This window comes from Sus scrofa, chromosome 5, assembly GCF_000003025.6.
Source record: "Sus scrofa isolate TJ Tabasco breed Duroc chromosome 5, Sscrofa11.1, whole genome shotgun sequence".
Classification (NCBI taxonomy): domain Eukaryota; kingdom Metazoa; phylum Chordata; class Mammalia; order Artiodactyla; family Suidae; genus Sus; species Sus scrofa.
Window position 1 is genome coordinate 35,915,220 of NC_010447.5, and position 21,002 is coordinate 35,936,221.

The 21,002-nt window shown below is 40.5% G+C and overlaps 1 protein-coding gene across 1 annotated transcript in view; it reads left to right on the forward strand.

The window, feature by feature from the left end:
* Positions 1,940-21,002, forward strand: part of TPH2 (tryptophan hydroxylase 2) — a 99,823-nt gene continuing 80,760 nt past the window's right edge. The window contains exons 1-5 of the mRNA XM_021092003.1: positions 1,940-3,454; positions 5,814-5,966; positions 8,771-8,954; positions 9,065-9,165; positions 14,327-14,394. Coding sequence (XP_020947662.1) covers positions 3,350-3,454; positions 5,814-5,966; positions 8,771-8,954; positions 9,065-9,165; positions 14,327-14,394 — 611 coding nt within the window. The 5' untranslated portion in view covers positions 1,940-3,349. The remainder of the gene's footprint in view (positions 3,455-5,813; positions 5,967-8,770; positions 8,955-9,064; positions 9,166-14,326; positions 14,395-21,002) is intronic.

A 21,002-nucleotide genomic window follows, 5' to 3' on the forward strand; every position in this document is an offset into this window, starting at 1 on the left:
AGTAATATTCAGTTCCATCAACTCCTGTTGATTCTTTTTTTTTTTTCTTTTTCTTTTTAGGGCCATACCTACAGCATGTGGAAGTTCCTTGGCTAGGGGTCTAATTGGAGCTTTAGTTGCCGGCCTATACCACAGCCACAGCTATGCTGAGACCTACACCACAGCTCATGGCAATGCCAGATCCTTAACCCACTGAACAAGGCCAGGGATCGAACCTGCAGCCTCATGGATACTAGTCAGCTGAGACAAGATGGAAACTCCCCAACTCCTTGTTGATTCTTATGTTGACATTCCTTTTTCTGTTTATAACTGCCACCACTGTAGTTCAAACTTTTTGTTAATTTTCTTCCCTCTAACAGGTTGTCCTGCCTAGACTAGATCCTACTGAGACATTTTCATTAGGCTATAGTCTCAATACAAAATAATAAATGCTTCCTTTTTAAATACAGATTTTTTATCCTGGCATTCAAATTTCCAAATAATCAGTCCTTCATTTTATTTTTCAAGTTTAATTATTGTCTTTGAAAAACTTACCTTCACTTGGCTTTCCTTTACCTACCTATCTGAATTTTTTTCTTTCTTATTTTCCTTTTCCTTTTTGTTTTTGTTTTTCCTTTTATTTTAAACTGTTTAAGTTTGGTGTTCCTCAGTGTTCTGTTCTGTTTGTTTGTTTGTTTTTGTTTTTGTTCCATAGCATATGGTCTTCCTAGGATCTAAGCTGCATTTTGAGACCTATGCTGCAGCTGTGGTGATGCTGAATGCTCAACCCTCTGGGCTGGGCCAGGGATCAAACCTACGTCCCAGTCCTCCAGAGATGCTGCTGATCCTGTCGCACCAGAGTGGGAACTCCCCCAGGGTTCCATTTTTGACTGTCTTCTCAAACACCATATTCTTTGTGAATGAAGCTATATTCACATAGATTCAGTTATTTGATGATTCCTAAATTTCTATATCCAGCTTAGGTCTCATTTCAGGTTTAAAATCTATATACTCAAATCCTTATTGGAGAGCTTCACTTGACATTCACATGCAATATGTATAAGATCTAACTTTTAAGAGTTTTTAAAAATTGCTAATATTTATTTATGTGTGGTCTAGTTCAATGAATGACGCTAATTTACCCAGTCCCCTAAGTGAGAAACTTGGGAGTTAATTCTGGCACCTTTTTATCTGCTTCCACATCCAAGTAGAGATGTTGTTCTATGGATTTCACCCCTTAACATCTTTTGTTCTTTTTATTACCTGCCTGATCTTTTGCCATAATCCAACTCCTCACCTCCTGGTGAGACTATTTCAAGTCCTAAGTGGTTTATGCCTTCAGTCTTAAAGTCCCCCTCCAAGCTGCTACCTTTCTAAAATACCAATATGTTTATGCTATCGCCTTGCATAAAGCCCTTCCAATTGATCTCTTTCCTCTACAGGATAAAGTGATAAAGGGAAAAGCCCACTGAATGCCATTCAAGGTTTATCAAGATTTGGACCTTGCTTTTGCTTTCAGCCTTATCTTTCACTGGTGCCCTTACCGCAAATTCATACTCCATCCTTGTTGAGCAACAACAGTTCTCTATATATTTCCTTTTTTTTTTCTTTTTTGGCTGCACCTGCAATATGTGGAGGTTCCCGGGCCAGGGATCAAACCCATGCCACAGTTGTGGCCTGTACCACAGCTGCAGCAATACCATATCCTTATGCTGTGCCACAAGGGAGCTTCCTCTGTATATTTTCTTATATTGTTCTTTCTCCCAGGAATTATCTCCCATTCCATTACAATTAAACCCAAATTCACTTTTTTTTTCTTTTTTGTTTTGTTTTGAAGGGCCGCACCCACAGCATATGGAAGTTCCCAGGCTACGGGTCGAATCAGGGCTGCAGCTGCTGGCCTATGCCATAGCCACAGCAACACCCAGTCCTTAACCCAGTGAGCAAGGCCAGGGATTGAACCCACATCCTCATGGATACTTGTTGGGTTCTTAACCTGCTGAACCACAACAGGAGCTCCATACAAATTCACTTTTAAATATTCAGCTCAGGCAATACCCCCTAGAAGCCTCTCTTGACTACCCTAAGGTAATATTGAGCACTTTGTCCCTTGTGCTTCTAATGTCTTCTGTAGAAAAGTCAGTGTATTTTGTTTCACTTGTTTATTTGCATGTGTATTTCTTTTGGCTAGTCTATGATTTGCTTGAGGCTAGGCATTATATCTCATTTATCTTTGCATCCCCAGGACTCAGGCTCAATATATAACATAAAGTGAGTGCTTAACAAATATTTGTTGAATTACACATCTTAAACCCTGTTCTAGCTGAAATAATCTGTGTGTGGTTTGTTGAGCCTACTTTTGTTTCCTTGTTTGGAATACTCAAGGGGCTTTAAAATGTAATAGTTGAGAGCATGGATATTGGAGCCAGCCTGCCTGAGCTTAAATCCTGCCTCAGCCACTCTTTAATTGTGTAAACCTTTGGCAAGTTGTCTAAATTCTTTGTGCCTCCGTTTCTTAATATGTTAAGTGAAAATAATTGTTACTGCAGTGTAAGTGTTGTTTGACTTTTTTGACTTATTCTAGTTTCAAGTTATCAAAGGAATGACTGATATATAGGTATTTAGTTTCCTTTTCTTTCCTGCTTAGTGAGGAAGATTCTAGCATTAGTGTCTCAACCATATCTACATGTGGATAAATCACAGCCCCATGTCTCCTGTACAATACGAGGGCTGCACATCATTGCACAGTGGCATCACATGGTTGGGAAGGAGTGCCTTTTATGAACGCCATTACAGACACACAAGTACATGCACACAGTCCTAACACATCAGATCAGAAAAAGTTTATGAAAGTAAAATGGCTTAGGGATTCTGCAGTGTTGATCTTTCTTAAGTTATTTTCCTCCTTTTGGAAAACTTTGCATTTATAGTCAACCCCAGGCTGAGGTTAACTTGCCAGGAGCAGGTTTGAGAGATGAGAACTAACGTCAGGGGATAGATATTTTCTTTTACAAATAACACCCTGTTATGTATTGTTCTCCACCACCCACGCCTAAGCTGCTACTCGACCTATGAAACAATTCGCACCACGAACACAGATAACCCCAGGCTTCAGGTCTGTAATCTGACTGTGGCCATCAGCAGCCAGAAATGAGTTTCTTTCTAATCAGTCCTGCATCAGTTCCCAGTCATTCATATAAAGGAGCCTGGAGAGAGGAGGATTTGCATTGCTTTTTCTTCAGCACCAGGGTCCTGGACAGCGCCCCAAGAGGTCCGCTGCTTGCAATCCTCTGCTCTCTCTATCTCTGCCGTGCTGATATTGCCCCTCTAGTCCCCCCTGCTGCAGAGAAAGAAAATTACATCGGGATCCATGCAGCCGGCAATGATGATGTTTTCTAGTAAATACTGGGCAAGGAGAGGGCTTTCTCTGGATTCAGCAGTGCCTGAAGAGCATCAGCTGCTTGGCAGCTTAACAGTGAGTATTGAGTAGCTGGCACTCTCCAGAGGAGAGTTTACTAGGGTAGCAGTAGTCTTACCCTTGCCATATGAACACCTGCTGTAAATACACACACCCTTCAACTCCTTCCTTTTTCTGTCTGTCCTGCCTCCCTCCTGTATGCCTTAACTCTTCCTTCTCTCTCCATAAAGTAAAGCGGGTGTACTGATCCCTGCTTGCTAAACTTTCTTTCCTCAAAGTTTATAAGTTGAATGTAGTTTCCGAACATTAAGAATGTTGTATGGCCTAGCGTCTTATATCAAGAACCAAAAAAAATGTGTAGAATTTTGAAAGGCTATTTGTTATGAGTAGGAGCAAGGAGAAAAATTAAATATATTTCAATGGTTCCTGCAGGATTTTTGTGTTTTCTATGCCCCCTTCCATCTGCAAAGACTGGTATTTAACCACAAAGTAATATTTTCTATTTCTGTCTACAGGTGCTGGTTATTGCAGTAAAAGAAAGATCAGATTCCTTTGAAAAGTTTTCCTGTGTTCCTCATTACTCCATTTTTTTTTCAGCTTAATTGATGGGGTAATGAAAGCAATACAATATTTAAAGCAGTTTTTGTTTAAATAATAACAAAGAACAAGTAATATTTTGCAGGATTTTAGATCCTCATTTGGGGTATAGTCATAGGATTGAATAAAAAAGACAGTGAAATAAACATATTCATATTTCTAGTTATTAAAAATATTAAATGTTAATTCATTACTGTAGTACCAGAGTTTATCAACCAATTACAATTCAATCTGTACTATAGAAAAATCTGTTTTAATATTGTAGCTCCAAATATGTGCCAGAGGGTTGTATTGTACTGATATCTTATTACTGCTAAAAAGTGTTGAAAAGTAATCAGGGCAAGTTTTGGAGAACTATTTAAATCAATTTACGAAAATGAGTTTAAAAACATAAATAGATTTTCTAGCATTTAAATATCATGAATATTTGAATGAGATATGACAATGAAGAATTCTGAAACTGTAATGAACTGCTAGAAGGAAAATGAAGAAAACTAAAGGGTTATGATTAATGTACAATAACCCTTTCACGTAAAAAATGCTGTTGAAATATATGATCTTTGGCAGATGTTAAGAGTATTAGGACCTCTGAGCTTTTAATGAGTAAATATACTGTCAAATGCCAATGCCTGTATAAACCTCTTCTTTCTCTCGTCATAAATTATAAAATATTTATTTTTATGATATATGAATCTAGTGAATTCGGCAATATTAATATGTGAAAATAGAGCCAGTAGAGAAATGAGAGGAACACATGGCAAAACACCAATCACTAAGTTCCATGTCAAATGTACGTATCTCAGTTTCATGAGGAAATAATAGATTGGTGTGACTGCACTGTATCACTATCTGCCAGGGAGAAAGTTCTGTTTGCTCAATTCTTCATTTGCATATAAAGAACACGAAGAAGTACATCCCCTAAATTTGCTGTCTGTCAAAAGTTTCCAGCTTTTTTAGTGTGTATTTCTGACAATGTGATCTGAGTTTCCGAAATCTATCATTTTTTTCTTTAACCAGTAGGACTAAGAGTCATTACTTAGGTATTATAGTGTCTTGAATGGTCAATGAAGTGTTAATCTTTTTCAGTTCTTCAGATTCTAGCTTAGCTCCTCAAACGATGAGCTGATCCTCCCTTCCTTCCTTCTTCCCTCTCTCCCTTCCTTCCTTCCTTTACTTTTTTTAATTGCTGTATTTTGATAGCCGCTTTTTAGAGATCACCTGCTGACACAGATGACCCTAATTGAACACACTTCTTTGTGCTGAACTTCTGCAGATAGATTCACATTGACAGTGTGGATCTAATTGCAGAAAGTAAGATTATCAATTTCAGTACATGTCCTGACATATTTCAAAACAAAATGAATATATTGTTTTTAATATTTAATCAAAACAAAAATTATTATTGTGAAAAATATGTTTGGTCTTACTTTTGTTATGTTTAGGAATCCATGTGGTTTAACTAGGCTAATAGATCACATTTCATACTGTAAAATAAACCTAGAAAGAAAGGTGGGACTTACTCATCCTTGAGACTTTTTACTTTATGGTGGGCAGATTTTTGTTGCTATTAAAGTGAAGCAAATATGATTCCCTTTTAATTTCAACCTCTGGCTGATAGTTTAGAGCATTGTAAACAGTGTTCCTGAGCAAATTAGACCAATACTTATGATACGAAGATATGAGTGACTTTGGCAACTTCTCCTAGAGTTTATATGATTGCTGGGGCTTCCAGTGTATGAATAGACTCTGGGGGGAAAAAGCTAGTTTTAGAGAACTCTGAAATCCTAATATTTGTGTGTGTGTTTCTACCTTCTTGAAGCTAAATAAAAGTAACTCTGGCAAAAATGATGATAAAAAAGGCAACAAGGGAAGCGGAAAAAGTGACACTGCTACCGAGAGCGGCAAGACTGCAGTTGTATTCTCCCTCAAAAATGAAGTTGGTGGATTGGTCAAAGCACTGAAGCTCTTTCAGGTGAATGTAAAATATCACTACCTAATTTTAAAAATGCCTCATGCTGGGTTACAAACCTATCATCTGTTGTGAAATATTACTGAATCCATTTCTGGATAATGTGTTGAAGTTTCAAAGAAGCCAAACTTTGTGAGGCTTTACAAGAGGAGTTGTTCTGTCAAACAATGAAATAAGCAGATTTTTGGGAACCGTGTTTTATGAATTCAGAGTCAGTCTATTAGTAATGCCACAGACTGCTACCAGGTGAGGAAGTCAGGAATCAAAAGTATGAGCCCCATACCTGGAGATGCAAATGCCAAAGAAGTCACGGAAGATATCTTTAAATATCAAGAAACTGCAGCCTGATTTGATTTGTTAGCATTTGAATTGTGCACATGTCCTAGAGCACATTTATTTCATAAAATGAGATATATTCATATAGACATTCAGCATTCCCTTAAGCCTCATTGTTTCATGAACTTAATGTGTCTTTTATAAAGATGACTCTCCTTAAACTTGGGCTAGGCCTAGCTCTCTCTTTACCTTTAGCCCTTTCCTAGGCCAAATGGGTAGTTTGAAACCTCAAGAAAGAGCCTGGTTGAGGGGGAGGTGAGGAAAGCCCAGAATAAGTGTTGCCTTCTTGCCAGAGTACACGTGATGGTGACCTGACCCTTCAGCAAGCATCTCTACCGGTGCAGTTTGTTTGGGGGCACTGGCTGTGATTACAGCTCTAAGATAGGGAGCCCAGCTCGCATGGTGCCTTGGGCTGCTGGTGCAGTGGAAAGATGATTGGAATTGCAGTCAGAGGATTCAGACTTTTGTACTCCTGGCTTGGCTAATCACTAGCTGCTTCCTAGGTTCAATTTCTTTATTTGTAAAGTAGAAATAATAATTCCTACCTAATAAGGATGTTGTGTTGAAATAATATGAGTGAAAGTGATTTGTAAAGCATACAGATTATTGTGATGCCTCTTTGATGACTGTAGAGGGGGAATTAGCAGCCTGATTTGGCAAATATTTTCTTGTTAGTTTTTGACCTTGAAGAAAGGATCAGGCATCATAAACAATGGTAATGGAAATCTGGGGAAATATTTTATACATAATTATATCATCCAGCACTCCATACAGTGCCCAAAGGCAGGCCAATTCAATTAGACAGCTGGGTACACTGGAAAAGTCCCGGGAGAAGGAGTTAGGGGCCCTGAGTTTTCACTTGGCCATGAGCTAGTCATGGGGTCTTAGTTACATCACTTAACCCATCTGGACCTCAATTTCCTTGTCCAAAAATATCTACTGTGCTTCAACCAAAGGACGTTACAAGCCCAAAATAACACAATTTGTGTGAAGACTCTTGAACTTTGAGCTCAATGTTAGTCTTTTATTATCTGCCAATTTAGAAAATATGGCATTATTTAAATATTAATAAAAACAGAGATAGAGAATTTAGTGTCCTGATCATGGGACTAGTTTCTTTATATAGAGGATGATGCTGTCCAATTTTATCTGTCTGACACCAGTAAGTTCACATCCTCCTGCTATGCTAAAAATTCTGAAGCCATCCAGGATTGTATTAATAATTGTGCTGGTAACCAGAGTATACCATGGAGTAATGGGGAGGGATCTGCTTTTGGGGAGTGGGTTAGGGTGGAGAGGAGAACTTAGTCTTCAGTTAACTCAGGGCAAAGGAAAACTACATCACTGGGGAAATTTAAACCTGAGGTTTAAGTATTAAATTGCTGCCCTCCTTCGAAAACCTTGTAAGGAGACTTTTACCCCCGAAATCCATCATGATAGTTGCAGCAACACATCCTTGGGTGAAGCTAGGCCAGAAGTTGCTGAAAGATACCAGTTGCTAAGTGGTTCCATTTAGGAATTTGTTTTCTTCTTCTTGGTTTTTTTTTTTTTTTTTTTTTTTTTTTTTTCACCTGGCTACTTTTCTTGCCTCCCCCTGCCCCCCCTGTGGGCCATACTTTGGCCAGTGTTTCCTAAACTTCAGTCATTTTCATATTACCTTCCTAGTTTCTGTCTTATATGTCTGCTATTCATACAATTAATTACTTTTTCTAAGATTATCTTATTATTTTAAAACTTTATTTCAGAAAGGAATGTTACACTACTATAAAGTCTGGGGTTTGAATTGTATTTTTTTTTAAAACATACAAAAGTAAATCAATCAATCAATCTGTGGATTATATGATGATGAACCCCCCCCCCCCCACACACACACCCCAAGAACTCATGCATATCACCAGTGGGATGTGGACTGCTCTGAAAAATGATAATGTTCATAATTATCATACATTTTATAGGTCCCTTTATGTACCTTAATGCCCCCCCCATTAAAAATGAGACAGGAAAACCTACACATCGTCACTTTTCTTATTAATAGAAACAGTGGAAATTTTTCTTTCTTTTCTTTTCTTCTTCTTTTTTTTTAGGGCCACACCTGCATCATATGCAAGTTCCCAGGCTAGGGGTCAAATTGGAACTGCAGCAGCCAGCTTAAGTCACAGCCACAGCAACACCAGATGCGAGCCTCATTTGAGATCTACACCACAGCTCATGGTAATGCTGGATCCTTAACCTGCTGAGCAGGGCCAGGGATCAAACCCACGTCCAATGGATACCAGTCTGTTCACTACCACTTGAGCCACAGCGGGAACTCCAACATTTCCATATTTGAGTCAACTAAACAGTGAGGAGATTGCCTATTTTTACTCTATTGTGGGCACTTGGTTATGAGTTGAACAAGAACATGAACAACATGCCATGGCATCCCTTCTATTGTGCCCCGAAGGTGATTTAGAGATGTTATATTTTCACAGGAAAAACATGTCAATATGGTTCACATTGAGTCCAGGAAATCCCGGCGAAGAAGTTCGGAGGTTGAAATCTTCGTGGACTGTGAGTGTGGCAAAACGGAATTTAATGAGCTCATTCAGTCACTGAAATTTCAAACCACAATTGTGACGCTGAATCCACCAGAGAACATTTGGACAGAGGAAGAAGGCAAGGCCAGTTTTTGCTTGTCGAGTAATTTTGCAATCTGACAAATGCTGCAAGGGGGAAAACACAATCTGTGAGCTAATATTTTTGAACCTGCACTGTGTTTTCAGCAGAGCTGGAGGATGTGCCCTGGTTCCCCCGGAAGATCTCCGAGTTAGACAAGTGTTCTCACAGAGTTCTCATGTATGGCTCTGAGCTGGACGCTGATCACCCAGTAAGTGTCTAGTAAAATCTATTCTACTCGTGCTCTGCCAGCTCCACCAGTGTGCCACTTTCTGTGCTGTAGTGCTTTATTGTGGAGCAGTTTATTATTTCTTCCCCATGACTGAGAGCAGCTTTTAAATGATAAAGCTTCCCTGTCCACATGGTTTGGCTGGAGGAAGGTTAGAAGGATGGCATATCCATCTAGCCTTCAGTTTTTAAAAGAGTTGGATAGAGGAGGAGAGTATAAACCTTGGAGAATATTTCCATAGAATTAGATAGCTCGAAATATACTTGCAGATGGTGACCCTTGGAAAAATGATGCACTAAAATTGACCCTCCTTTGGAAACTAGGGAGGACTAGGCATTTTTGGAGCTCAGCGAGAAAGTGAAAATCTCCTTGATATTTTCCTTGAAAGCTGGAGGTAGTTGGGAGTAGAGGGATGTGGTGGACTTCAGTCTTGATGGAAAGGCAGGCGGAATGAATAAGACTGTAATGGAAGATGCATCTCTTTCCACATCTACACTGAATCTATTTACCACCATCTCTCCTCTACTCCAGTAAAAACGACCACCTTTAAAGAAATACAATATATAGTAAGCATTTCCCATTATTCGCTTTTTCCCTGTTTACATCAGTTTTTATTTAATGCAAGAGGTCTGGAACTTCTTTATGCTCAGAATTAAGTACAGTTTATAGTCTGGGAGAAGCAAACAATGTACTCATTTGCTACAAGCAGCTTTTCCCCCTGGTGCCTCTTGTCTAAAAATGGGCAGATTAAAGGGTGAAACCCAAGCAGATGGGTCATGCTTCTAGGAGCCTTTTGTGGTCTGAGGGCAGTGGTTTTTAAATATTCATTTTATTTAGATGGAGGAAATATGGAAATCTGATAGTGAGACTGTATGGAGTGGTTCTCTTAAGTGTGGTCCCCAGGACCAGCTGCATGAGCATCCCCTAGGGGTTGTTTTAACAAGCCCAGACTTCAGTTTGAAAACCACTGCTTTAACGGAAACAACAGCAGCTTCAACAAAAGGGAATTTTTCAGTCAAACCAGTCAATTGGCATAATATATAAATTCAGACCAAGTTGCAGCAGACCATTCAAACAAATGATCAAACAAACCTGATTCAGTTGCATGACTTAAAAAGCTGAATCCTCTTTTTTTTGGCCTCCCCCTGGCACTTGGAGTTCCTGGGCCAGGGATCAAATCCAAGACACAGGTGTGACCTACCAATGCCAGATCCTTTAACCCACTGTACTGGATGAGGGATCAAACCTGTGTCCTGGCACTGCAGAGATGCCATTGATCCCCGTGAGCCACAGCAGAAACTCCAAAAAGCTGAATTCACTCAAAGAGAGTGCCAACATAGCCTAAAATTTTAGAATAATTCACAGTAGTTCACATGTAAGGCTCCTGAAATTTAGAAAAATAGTCAAAAGTGACTTAATATTCATCTATTTATTTTCCCCTTTCTACCTCAGAAGAGAGAATTAGCACAGGTTCCTGATTTAAGAGATTATCAAGTAACCAGATGGTCTAGATACCAGCTGTTAATTTGCAGGATGACCTTGGGCAAGTCCCTCTACTTCTGCAACTCAAATTCTTTATGCAAAAAGTGGAAATAAAATTCTTATTGACCTCAAAGGGGTGTTTGCAAAGCCTAGTTAATAGAACAACGGGAAAGCATTTTGGCAAGAGTGAGTGCTTAATTCCAGGAAAGGAAATGCTGTATTAAATCATCCAGATCAATGCCTGGACAGTAAAGGATTTCTTGCTAACCTCCTCTTTCCAAATGCTCCCCTTAGTCTAGTTTGGAAATTACTCATCCTGGAGAAAAGGGGGTCAGAACAACCACAGGAACTACTGACCTTGCTGTGAAAAAATTTATTCTAATACCCAGCATAGATTTTCCTGTGCTTAAATTTGTTCCAGTACTCCCAGTTATACCCACTTTATGATACCTTCTCTTATTTTCTGTGCAGCCACTTGAAATAATTGCAAGTACTTAACAATCTTCTATCTCACTCATCATACTTTTTTGCCACATACATTTCTTTCATAAGTACACCAAATATTCATTACATAAAATTTGATATTGGTAAATTGGTATTTTTTTAAAAAGATTATTATGTGATGAAGATGAAAAAAGTTGTATAAGGAATTGCTGTGCCTGGGAATAATCCTGGTCCCAAGGCAGGGGTTATTATGTTAGGAGGGTGCTCTTGTGCTGAGCCCCACAGAAGGGACTTAGCATATGAGTCAGGCTGCTGAGGCTCCCTAGAAAGGGTTAAATGTGTAGGTCAATCCATCTCAAATTTAAATGGACAAATAAATCACTTGGAAGCTCTTTTCAAAGGAGGATCTTTTCAAAATGCACTTGAGAGGCCTGAGAGTCTGCATTTCTAGCAATCTCCCAGTTGAGGCTTATCCTGTAGATCTGGAGGCCACAGTATTAGTAGCAAGGACCTAGACTGGGAGGGTCTTTCAAAGTGTGGCTTCACCCCCCCCCCCCTTAATACAGTGCTTGTTAAAAATGCAGTACCTGGAGACTCATTTGAAGTGTTCCAAGTCAGAACTTCCAGGGATGGACCTTGGAATTTGCATTTAAAAGGATTTGCTGGAAATTCTGATGATCTCTATAAAGTTTGAGAAGTAATGTCCTAGCTCAGAGATTCTCAGACCTAGCTTTCCATCCAAATAATCTGTGGGGAATTAAAAAATATACTCATGCCAGGGTCTCACCTCAGAGTGCTTAAATCAGAACCTCTGGGAGTGCGTCCAGGTTTGGAGTATTATTTAAAGCTCTGCAAATGATTCCCATATCCCACCAGGGTTGACCTATTGGGGATAGCTATGTGTGCCCGTGTACATTCAGCTGTGCACTTTTGGTTGCTGGCTGGGTCTTCAATTCCTCTTGATTTAAATTGAGAGAGCAAGAGTGATGTGCAGAAGATACTCTCTGAGTGCTAGGATTTCCAGATTTGGCAAATAAAAATATCAGATGCCCAGTTAAATTTGCTTTTCATATACACAATACATTTTAAAAAATGTAAGTATGCCCCAAATGTTTCATGGGTGTCCTGTATTTTATCTAGTACCCTTATCCCTGGTTTCAGTTCAGAATGGATGACCAAGAAATGCTGTGTCTCTGTAATCGCTGGTGTTCTGTTTTGCTGGTGCACGGTTCAGTCCTGGAGGCTCTGAATGTCCCATAACACTTGTGTAATCACCATAGCACTAGGCTAGTGAGGCAGGATGAGTAAATCACTCTCTTGCATGCCTGGAAAATGACTGGATACTTGCCAAGAAGAGACAGTCAAGATTCTTTGGGAAGCCCAGCAAATTATGATGCCGTTACCATGGGGGATGTTACCATGCCATTACCACTTTGGCGGGAACCAGGGGACAGATGCTATGCTTTTCACTCTTCCTTTTGTCATGACCTTCTTTCTTTTTGAGTAATAAAAGTGTTTGGAACTCTTCATTCTTACCATCCCAGGTTGCTTGGTGTGATAGTGAGTATTGAAACCCATGTTTTCTAGCATGACCATGTCTACCCTCTATGGCACAGGACCTTTTCTTGGGTCATAGACCCATTTGTGAAGGTGGTAACTATGGTCATAAAATTTTGTATACACATTTGAAGTTTCCACAAGCCTGCCTATGAACTCCAGTTTAAAAACTCTCAATGCCCAACAGAAGAAAGAGAGTGCTAGCTTCAGGAGGTGGGGGGGGGCACTTCATTTCTGCAGGGCATTTGGGTGACCTCAGGGCACTAGTGCTCTCCCTCTGTTAGTGACCCTCATGTCATTCCTAAGAGAAAAGCTGTTGCCAGTGGAAGTTCCTCATTTCCATTCAGCATCTGGTCCTGTGCAGATTTCTGACCTGAAGGCCAGTTCTCCTTCAGCCAGAGGAAAGAACGGAATGCTATACTCTGAGTTGAGGTTCCTCTTCAACAGCCCCCCTTGCATAAGTGAGTTGACACAGAGTGACCAGCCTTTGTGGGCCTGTCCCAGTTCTCCTCCTAGAGCCCACAACCCCAGTAGCCTGTTTCTTTGCCTGGCCTTTCTTCTTAGAGTGGCCCGAGCATCCTGGTTTCCCTTTGGGGCTGCAGGGGTTGTAGAGGTAAGAAGTTAAATTGAAACAATTCCTGCTGGGCTTCCAGCCATTTGAAGAAACTACCCTGGAAGGAAATGATCTTCTGAAAGTGCCTGAAGGAAAGGAAAATGGAAATTCTGTTGACAGCAGTAGAAGTTTTTGAGTAAACCAGAAAGTCCTTTCAGAAGGAATCCACTTGATTGAAGAATGACAGATAGGATGTTTAATTTCCCAAATGCTTGAGATGGGTAAAATCTTGAAGTTGGATGAAGACTAGTCAGAACCATAGGAACTCAGAGGGGAAGGGAACTAGCCTGTTATCCTGTGCCTGTGTGCCTCTTGTATTCATAACATACAGCAAAACCTCCTTAATTCATCCTAATTTGGAGATTTGATGATTATTCTGAATCCTAGAATTTTTTGCCTTTTTTTTTTTTTTAAGGCTGCGCATACACGGCATATGGAAATTCTCATGCTAGGGGTTGAATCAGAGCTGCAGCTGCTGGCCTGTACCATAGGTCATGGCAACACCAGATCATTAACCCGCTGAGTAGGGCCAGGGATTGAACCCTCATTCTCATGAATACTAGTTGGGTTTGTTACCACTGAGCCACAACAGGAACTCCCCTGAATGATAGAAATTTAATACATGTATATTTATTATTCACTTACATGAAGAAATTAAGTTTGTGTTAACTACTGAATAACCATGTTAAAGAGACCTGTTTTAATGAACAGATAAGATTAATTTGTAAGATCAATTGTGTAAATGATAGAGAAAACCAAAGGATACTGTACACAATATCAGTTTGCTTAATTAGCCATTCTGCCTGCTTCATGGAAAGGTTAACTTTAGTCTGAATTCCTATACATCCCAAATTGGGATGGTCCAATTTAATGAGTTTTACTGTAAGAACAGTTTGCTTCTGCCTGTGTCATCAAGGTCGTCATCCAAGGAAAAAATTTACATTTGAATTGGACACTCAATAAATATCACAGTGATTTTCTTTTAGGTCTTCTGCAGCTAATTTTTTGGGCACTCTGTTAAATATCTTAATCTCTTTTCTGTTTAAGGGATTTAAAGACAATGTCTATCGACAGAGAAGAAAGTATTTTGTGGATTTGGCCATGGGTTATAAATAGTAAGTACCTATGTAACTCTTTCCTGTGACTTGTTGCTGTGTTAAACAGACCTGTCTTTTCCACACTTTAACTTTTGCAGAAAGCAGACACAAACCATTTTAAAGACTCACCAACTCTGAAGGCTTTAAATGCCAACATGGATCTTTGACTTTGGGTATAACTGTAAAATAATGAGAGCTGCTGGGCACATGCCAAGTAACATTTTCACCATTGTACTCTTAGCTCAGCTAAGGCAAGGAAACATTTTTGTATACTCTGCAGGGCCTGGAAAATGAGCTTTAATTTAAATTCTGACTTGGTTTTTCAGTAACCCCCTTCCATGTCCAGTTTCCCCAGGGAAACTTGAGGATTCAGGAAAAAATGGTGAAAAGGCTAGTGTAAGCACCCATAATAGGAAAGTGTTTGCTTTTCAGGAAAAGGGAAGCTTTTTGTAAGCTGGAGAGTCTATGGAAGAGTTTCATACCTACTCTGGGATCTGGGTTGTTATGAAATTGGAGAGCCTCAGGAGTGGGCTGAGCACTGTGCACAATGCGTGGACATTGACAGGAGGTTTGTGACTGGCAGTAATTGTAGTGTGGTAACTGCAGGCCATGTCTGGAAAAATGGGGTGGATGGTAGGCTTCTGTTTCTTCTGCTCACACTAATAAAAGTTATAGGAGTTCCTCAGTGGTCCAGCAGGTTATGGATCCAGCACTGTCACTGCTGTGCCATGGGTCTGATCCCTGTCTGGGAACTTCCACACACCATGGGTGCAGCCAAAGAAACCAAAGCAGACAAACAAAAAAGCCTTACAGACCATTACAGCACTGTCACTGTCTTTCCTTTGGTATGTGATCAGCTACGTGAATCTTGTCATCAGAACAAAATCTGTGTCTGTACCTGAAAGGAAAGAGTCTTTCTTACTTTAGTTGACTGGTGAGAGCTTGACTGTCCTGTGGGGCAAGTGTGTCCTAAGTAAGAATTTAGGGCATTATGTGTGTTAGAGAGGGCACCATTCTTTGCCTTTTTTTTTTTTTTTAAGAAGCCTGACACACAGGTGCATAAAGCAAAGTGAGAGGAGTCCACATTGCACTTCTGATTGGGACAGTCATTTGCTCATTTCTAACCTCCCTAGATGCTTCGGTGCGCTTTCCTTCCTCCTCTTAAGCCCCAGGCATCCCTCATTCTTTCTCCACTATGTTTATAATCATAAAAATCAGCACTCTTTGGCACATGCTTTTCCACAGGTGTTTACTCCAGTCCTGTATTCTCCATTCCAAGCAGTTTCTTGACCCTCTTTAGACAACTGTGACTTTCTGCCCCTTCACCATGTCGGTGTATTCACAGCCTGTCCTGGCCAGAGCCGAACCTCATGCCTACCTCATGCCCTCCCTTTTACCCTCAGCACCAGCTGGCTAACTCCATCTCCGAGTGTTTCTGAGTCAAATTACCAAGAGAGGACTCTAATCAGCCAAATTTACTTTTTCACATCAGGCTCTGATAAGTGTTTGCAAGCCTTAAGGTTGGTGCCCCTTGGTTCACAGACCATCCCTTTGGAATCAGGTCATGTGTGCATAGATGGGTCCTTAGAAGGGGTATGGACAGGACAGACCTCTGGGGCATGACCTTCCCAGGACATGATAAAAGCTCAGTGCTTGGCAGAATTTTTTCCTTAGATAAGACAGATAAATTCCCACTGTGGGGCAATAGGATTGGTGACATCTTGGGAGTGCTGGGACACAGGTTGAATCCCTGACTCAGCACAGTGGGCTAGGGATCCGGCATTGCCCACAGCTGCAACTTATGTCACAGAGCGGCTTAGGTCTGATCTCTGGCCTAGGAACTGCATATGTCATGGAGCAGCCAAAAAAAAAAAAAAAAAAAAAGAGAGAGAGAGAGAGAGAGAGAGAGAGAGAAAGAAAGAAAAGGAGTTCTCATTGATTGTGGCTCAGTGGGTTAAGAACCTGACTAGTGTCCATGAAGTGTGGGTTTGATACCTGGCCCTGCTCAGTAGGTTAAGGGTCCACTGTTGCCGGCAAGCTGTGGTGTAGGTTGCAGATGAGACTCAGATCTCGTGTTGCTGTGGCTGTGGCTGTGGCTGTGGCCCTGATTTGACCCCTACCCTGGGAACTTCCTTATGCCTTGGGTGCAGCCCTAAAAACAAAACAAAACAAAACATTAGAATGAGAATGAAGAAGAAAAGAACAGATAGATAAAAATGTATTTTATATGTAGATGCTATATATAATATATATAAGAACAACATATATATGTGTGTGTGTGTGTGTATATACACACACGAAGGATTTTGTTAAAATGGTGATAAAGGGACTGCCTCAAATATAATTTATTTCTTCTTGCTATACCCCAGAAATTAGACAAAGAGAGGCTGAGAGTGTGGTGACACTAATAGAAATGGTATATATTTATCAACTAGTTTCAAGGAGGATTGATAATGGGGAGTCTTAAAAGTTTTAAAGAAAACATTTATATGGAGAGGAGAGAAAATGAGCCCATATAATTAAAATGATGGAGGATGAAGCTCTCAAAGTGTTAACGAGAGTTTGCATTTGCCATTTCCCCAAAGATAAAGACAGATTGAGGAGTGGTGTCTATGGAAAACAAAAAGTAAGAGATGGAGGTTTGAAATGGTGGAGATTTTGTACCAAGGAGGGCTACATGCAGCTGGAGCATTCCTCTATCTGGTCCTGGTATTCGAGGGGCCTGGCTCTTAGTAACTGAATGTTCAGGAGGTAGGCAGCGTGCTGCCAATTCATTGTTATACAAGGAAAAACTACTCTCATAGGACTCACAAAACTCTCCCTGTTGTTATGATGTTAGAGGGGTTGAATTATGTTATTTGGTGGCTACAGAGTCAGAGCAAAGAGCGTTTAAGAGAGTTTGGAATCCAGGGGCATTATAACCCTCTCCTCTGGGCAGCGCTGACCACAGAGAATAACAAAGTGATTGAAAACTGGGGCTCTGGAGTCACATGATGTGGGGTTGAGTCCTGGCTCCACTACTTCTTGGCTGGGTGAACAACCTCACTGTGCTTCCCAGCTTCTTCATCTGGGAAGTGTGTCTGACAAGAGGATCCCTCTCAGGGCCATTGTCAGGATTACGAAAGAGAATGTATGTCCGGTGCTGAACATGGAGATGGCTCATGACTTGTGATCATAAGTGTCAGTTGTTCTTATTATGCCCCCTTTTCTTCAGGCTGTCTTCAGTTTCTAGTTGATCTATTTTTTCATTTTTTAGCTGTGTTAATGCTATTGTTTATTCAACATTTTAGCAAATGTTGTAGCTCAAATGTCCCTAAACGTAATCGTCGGAAACTCTTCCAGTTTCTCATTTAAAGGCTACTCATACACTGACACTTTTCATGCCGACCAACTCCCTCTTTATGGAGAGATTTCATAGAAATGAATCCTATTCCCATTTGGGTATATCTGGGGAGCTGCCAAGATACTGAGATACTGATAGCAGATTGCCAGTTGCTTTGGGTGCTTCTTGTAAATGGACAGTATGAGGAAAGTGGTTAATCCTGCCTCAGGCCATCACTGCTGGCGCTTCTCTAAGTATGACTTTGAGGATGGATAAGGGCTAGCCACTGTGTGTGTGTGTACACTTATGTGTATATGGGCAAGCACACTGAGGGCTGGGGTAGGCTTGTGCAGTGGTGCTCGTGGGGTGGGGCACAGGTACTTACAAATCCCAAGTGGGTCTGGACCATGGTTTGCAGTGTGCCGAACAGTAAGGAAGGTTTCCTTTTGGTTTAACAGAAAATAAAGATGCAATTTCTAATTGCGATACGCATTTTTCTAGTGTTGATGGTTTTCTGCATGAGCAAAGGAAAAAGATGTCAATACAATAATTTACTGAAAATAAGTTCATTTGAGGGGCTTCTGGCAGCATGCTGCAATCTGATTTTCCAAACCAAAGCTTGTAACCACTGGTCTGAAGGGCAGATTATTTGAAATTGGAGAGGTTCTGAAAAATCCAGCATGTGAGGTCTCTGCAAATATAGTTTGGTAATAATAAAATTAAGGACTCTTTGGACATGGGGAGAATAATTTAGTTCCCTGGTGATAATTTGTTCAGGCTTAATGGGCACTAAGGAAAAGTCAAATATACGGTCAGAAATATAGATGGAGGTGAAGTACAGGTATTTTGATGGTGTCGTAGTGCATGGCAGGACGGAATTTGAGGTGTCAAAAGTAAGGGGAAGGAAAAGAAGTGAAATCCAGAATAATATATATTGAAACCAATGCCCAGAAGCCCTCTGGGGAATTCGTGTTGAATCTGTATTTTCTATGATCGTCTTGAAATGATAAAGCAGGGGGAAAGAACACAAGCAGAGAAAAATGAAAAAACTCCACTCAACAATGGAAAAACAGCAGGCTCAAAGTCTGTGTTACTGTGAAGCCGAAAGGGGAGAGGGTGTGGGGACATCTCAGCACACTGAGAACTGTCGATAGGTGCCACTCAGGGGAGTTTCTGATTGACAGCGCTGCCAAGAAACAGGATTGATTACCCAGAGGCCGCCGCCACCGCCTGCAGACATGCCTGCGCGGCGGGGCCACGAGGGTCTGGAAGGCCTAATTGCCTCGCCAGTAACAGCAGAGGAAACATTCAGTAGTGCAAATATCATTCTCCACACACGACCTGAGAAGGAACTGAATGCAATGGATGGGGAGGGCATTGTTTCTAAAGTCTCCTGTAAGACGATGTGCAGATCACACTTCGTCCTCCTCCACCCAAATCAAAGAACTCCTAGTATAAACAGAAAAAGAAGCACCCCGTGATTAGATAACATGAAGTGTGTAAGACGTGCCGTTCAGAGGAAATGGAAGTGCGTAGGGGGCAGATGGCATGTGGAGGAAGAGAAAATTATGACTGTGATGCTGTAGCTGTTAGGTTTGTCTGAAACAATCCAGTTTTCTGTCACTGGCACCTTCATATTTTAACCCTGGCATTAGCTTTGTTACATTTCTGTGGGTTTCACAATTGCTATATTGTTGGGGAAGAAAAATCAGTAATATATTTTTTCAATGGACTGGAAATAAACACATTTTTCTTTGGGGGATATTATAATGATTATTCCTCAACAATAGGCATGCATATTTAATTTAATTATATTTTTGGTGGGGGTAGCCGTAGTTATTTCAGTCTGTCTCACTCTCTGGGAAAAGGGCCCCAAGCTCTGACTTTAATTATGCCACTCTTGTTTGCTTAAATTGATTTTGAATATTACTATGATTGTGTTTGTTATAAATGTACTTTCTGCTGGTTGAAAGGCAGAGGTATATGAATCTCATATTTTTCTTTTGGAGCACTTTCTCTTTATTTTTTAGCCCTTGGAATCTGAAATGTAAACAGGTAAAGCAAATATCAATGGGTAAGGTAAACAAGGGAGTTTCAACATATCAAAATTTGCTTAAAGTTGAAAAATTCTCTAATTTTTGAAGAAAACTCATTTGATTTCAAATTCAAGGACCCTAGTAACTCCTTAATATCTCTCAGCCTCAGTTTTCTCCTCCATAGAATGGGGATAATAGTATCTCTCTGCCTCTCTCTCCTGTGAGTGTTTTAAGGATTGAATGAAATCAATGTACTTTATTATAATCTTTATCAAAATAATAATGGGGAGTTCCTGTTGTGGCACAGTGGAAACGATCTGACTAGGAACCATGATGTTGTGGGTTTGATACCTGGCCTTGCTCAGTGGGTTAAGGATCCGGCGTTGCCATGAGCTGTGGTGTAGGGCACAAACACGGCTCAGATCCTGAGTTGCTGTGGCTGTGGTGTAGGCCAGTGGCTACAGCGCTGATTCGACCCTAGCCTGGGAACATCCATATGCCCTAAAAAGACAGAAAGACAGAAAAAAGAATAATGAAAGAATCTAGATCAAAAGGCTGGGGTTTATTCAGACTCCTGACCCACTTAGAAGACCGTGGTTGTTTTATCCCGTTTCTCTTTTGATATGTGTGTAGAGTGGTTAAGAGCACAGAAATTGGAGCTGGATCACCTGGGTGAACTCCAGCTTCGCCACTTACCAGCTGAGTGACCTCTGAAAATTATTTGTCTTATGTGCCTCAGTTTCCTTATCTGTAAATTGGGGATAACTCTAACAGTGCTTTATAGTGTTGTCGTAAGGATTAAGTGACCTAATATATTAACAGCATTTTGAAGATTACACAAGAACTGCTATTTAAGTATTTGCTAATATTGTTATAATATTTTTCTCACTTCAACTGACCTTTCCTTTTTGTCTACCCTTATGAACCAAATTTTTTTTGTTGTTATCTTTTGGTGAACACCCCCTTCATTCCCCTTGGCCAGTACTATCTTTAAGCCCTAACTTCTGTCTGATTTTTACACTGTATTAGTTATTCATTGCTGTGTAACAAATAATCCCAAAATTGGGCAGCTTAAAACAACAAACCGTTATTACCTTGCAATGTTTCTGAGGGTCAGGAATTAAGGAGCAGCTTAGGTGGGTGGTTTGGGATGAGGGTCTTTCTTTCACAAGGCTGGAGTCAAAGTGTTGACCAGGGAAGCAGTTTATCTGAAGGCTTGACTGGGGCTGGAAGATATGCTTCCAGCATGGTCACTCACATGACTGGTG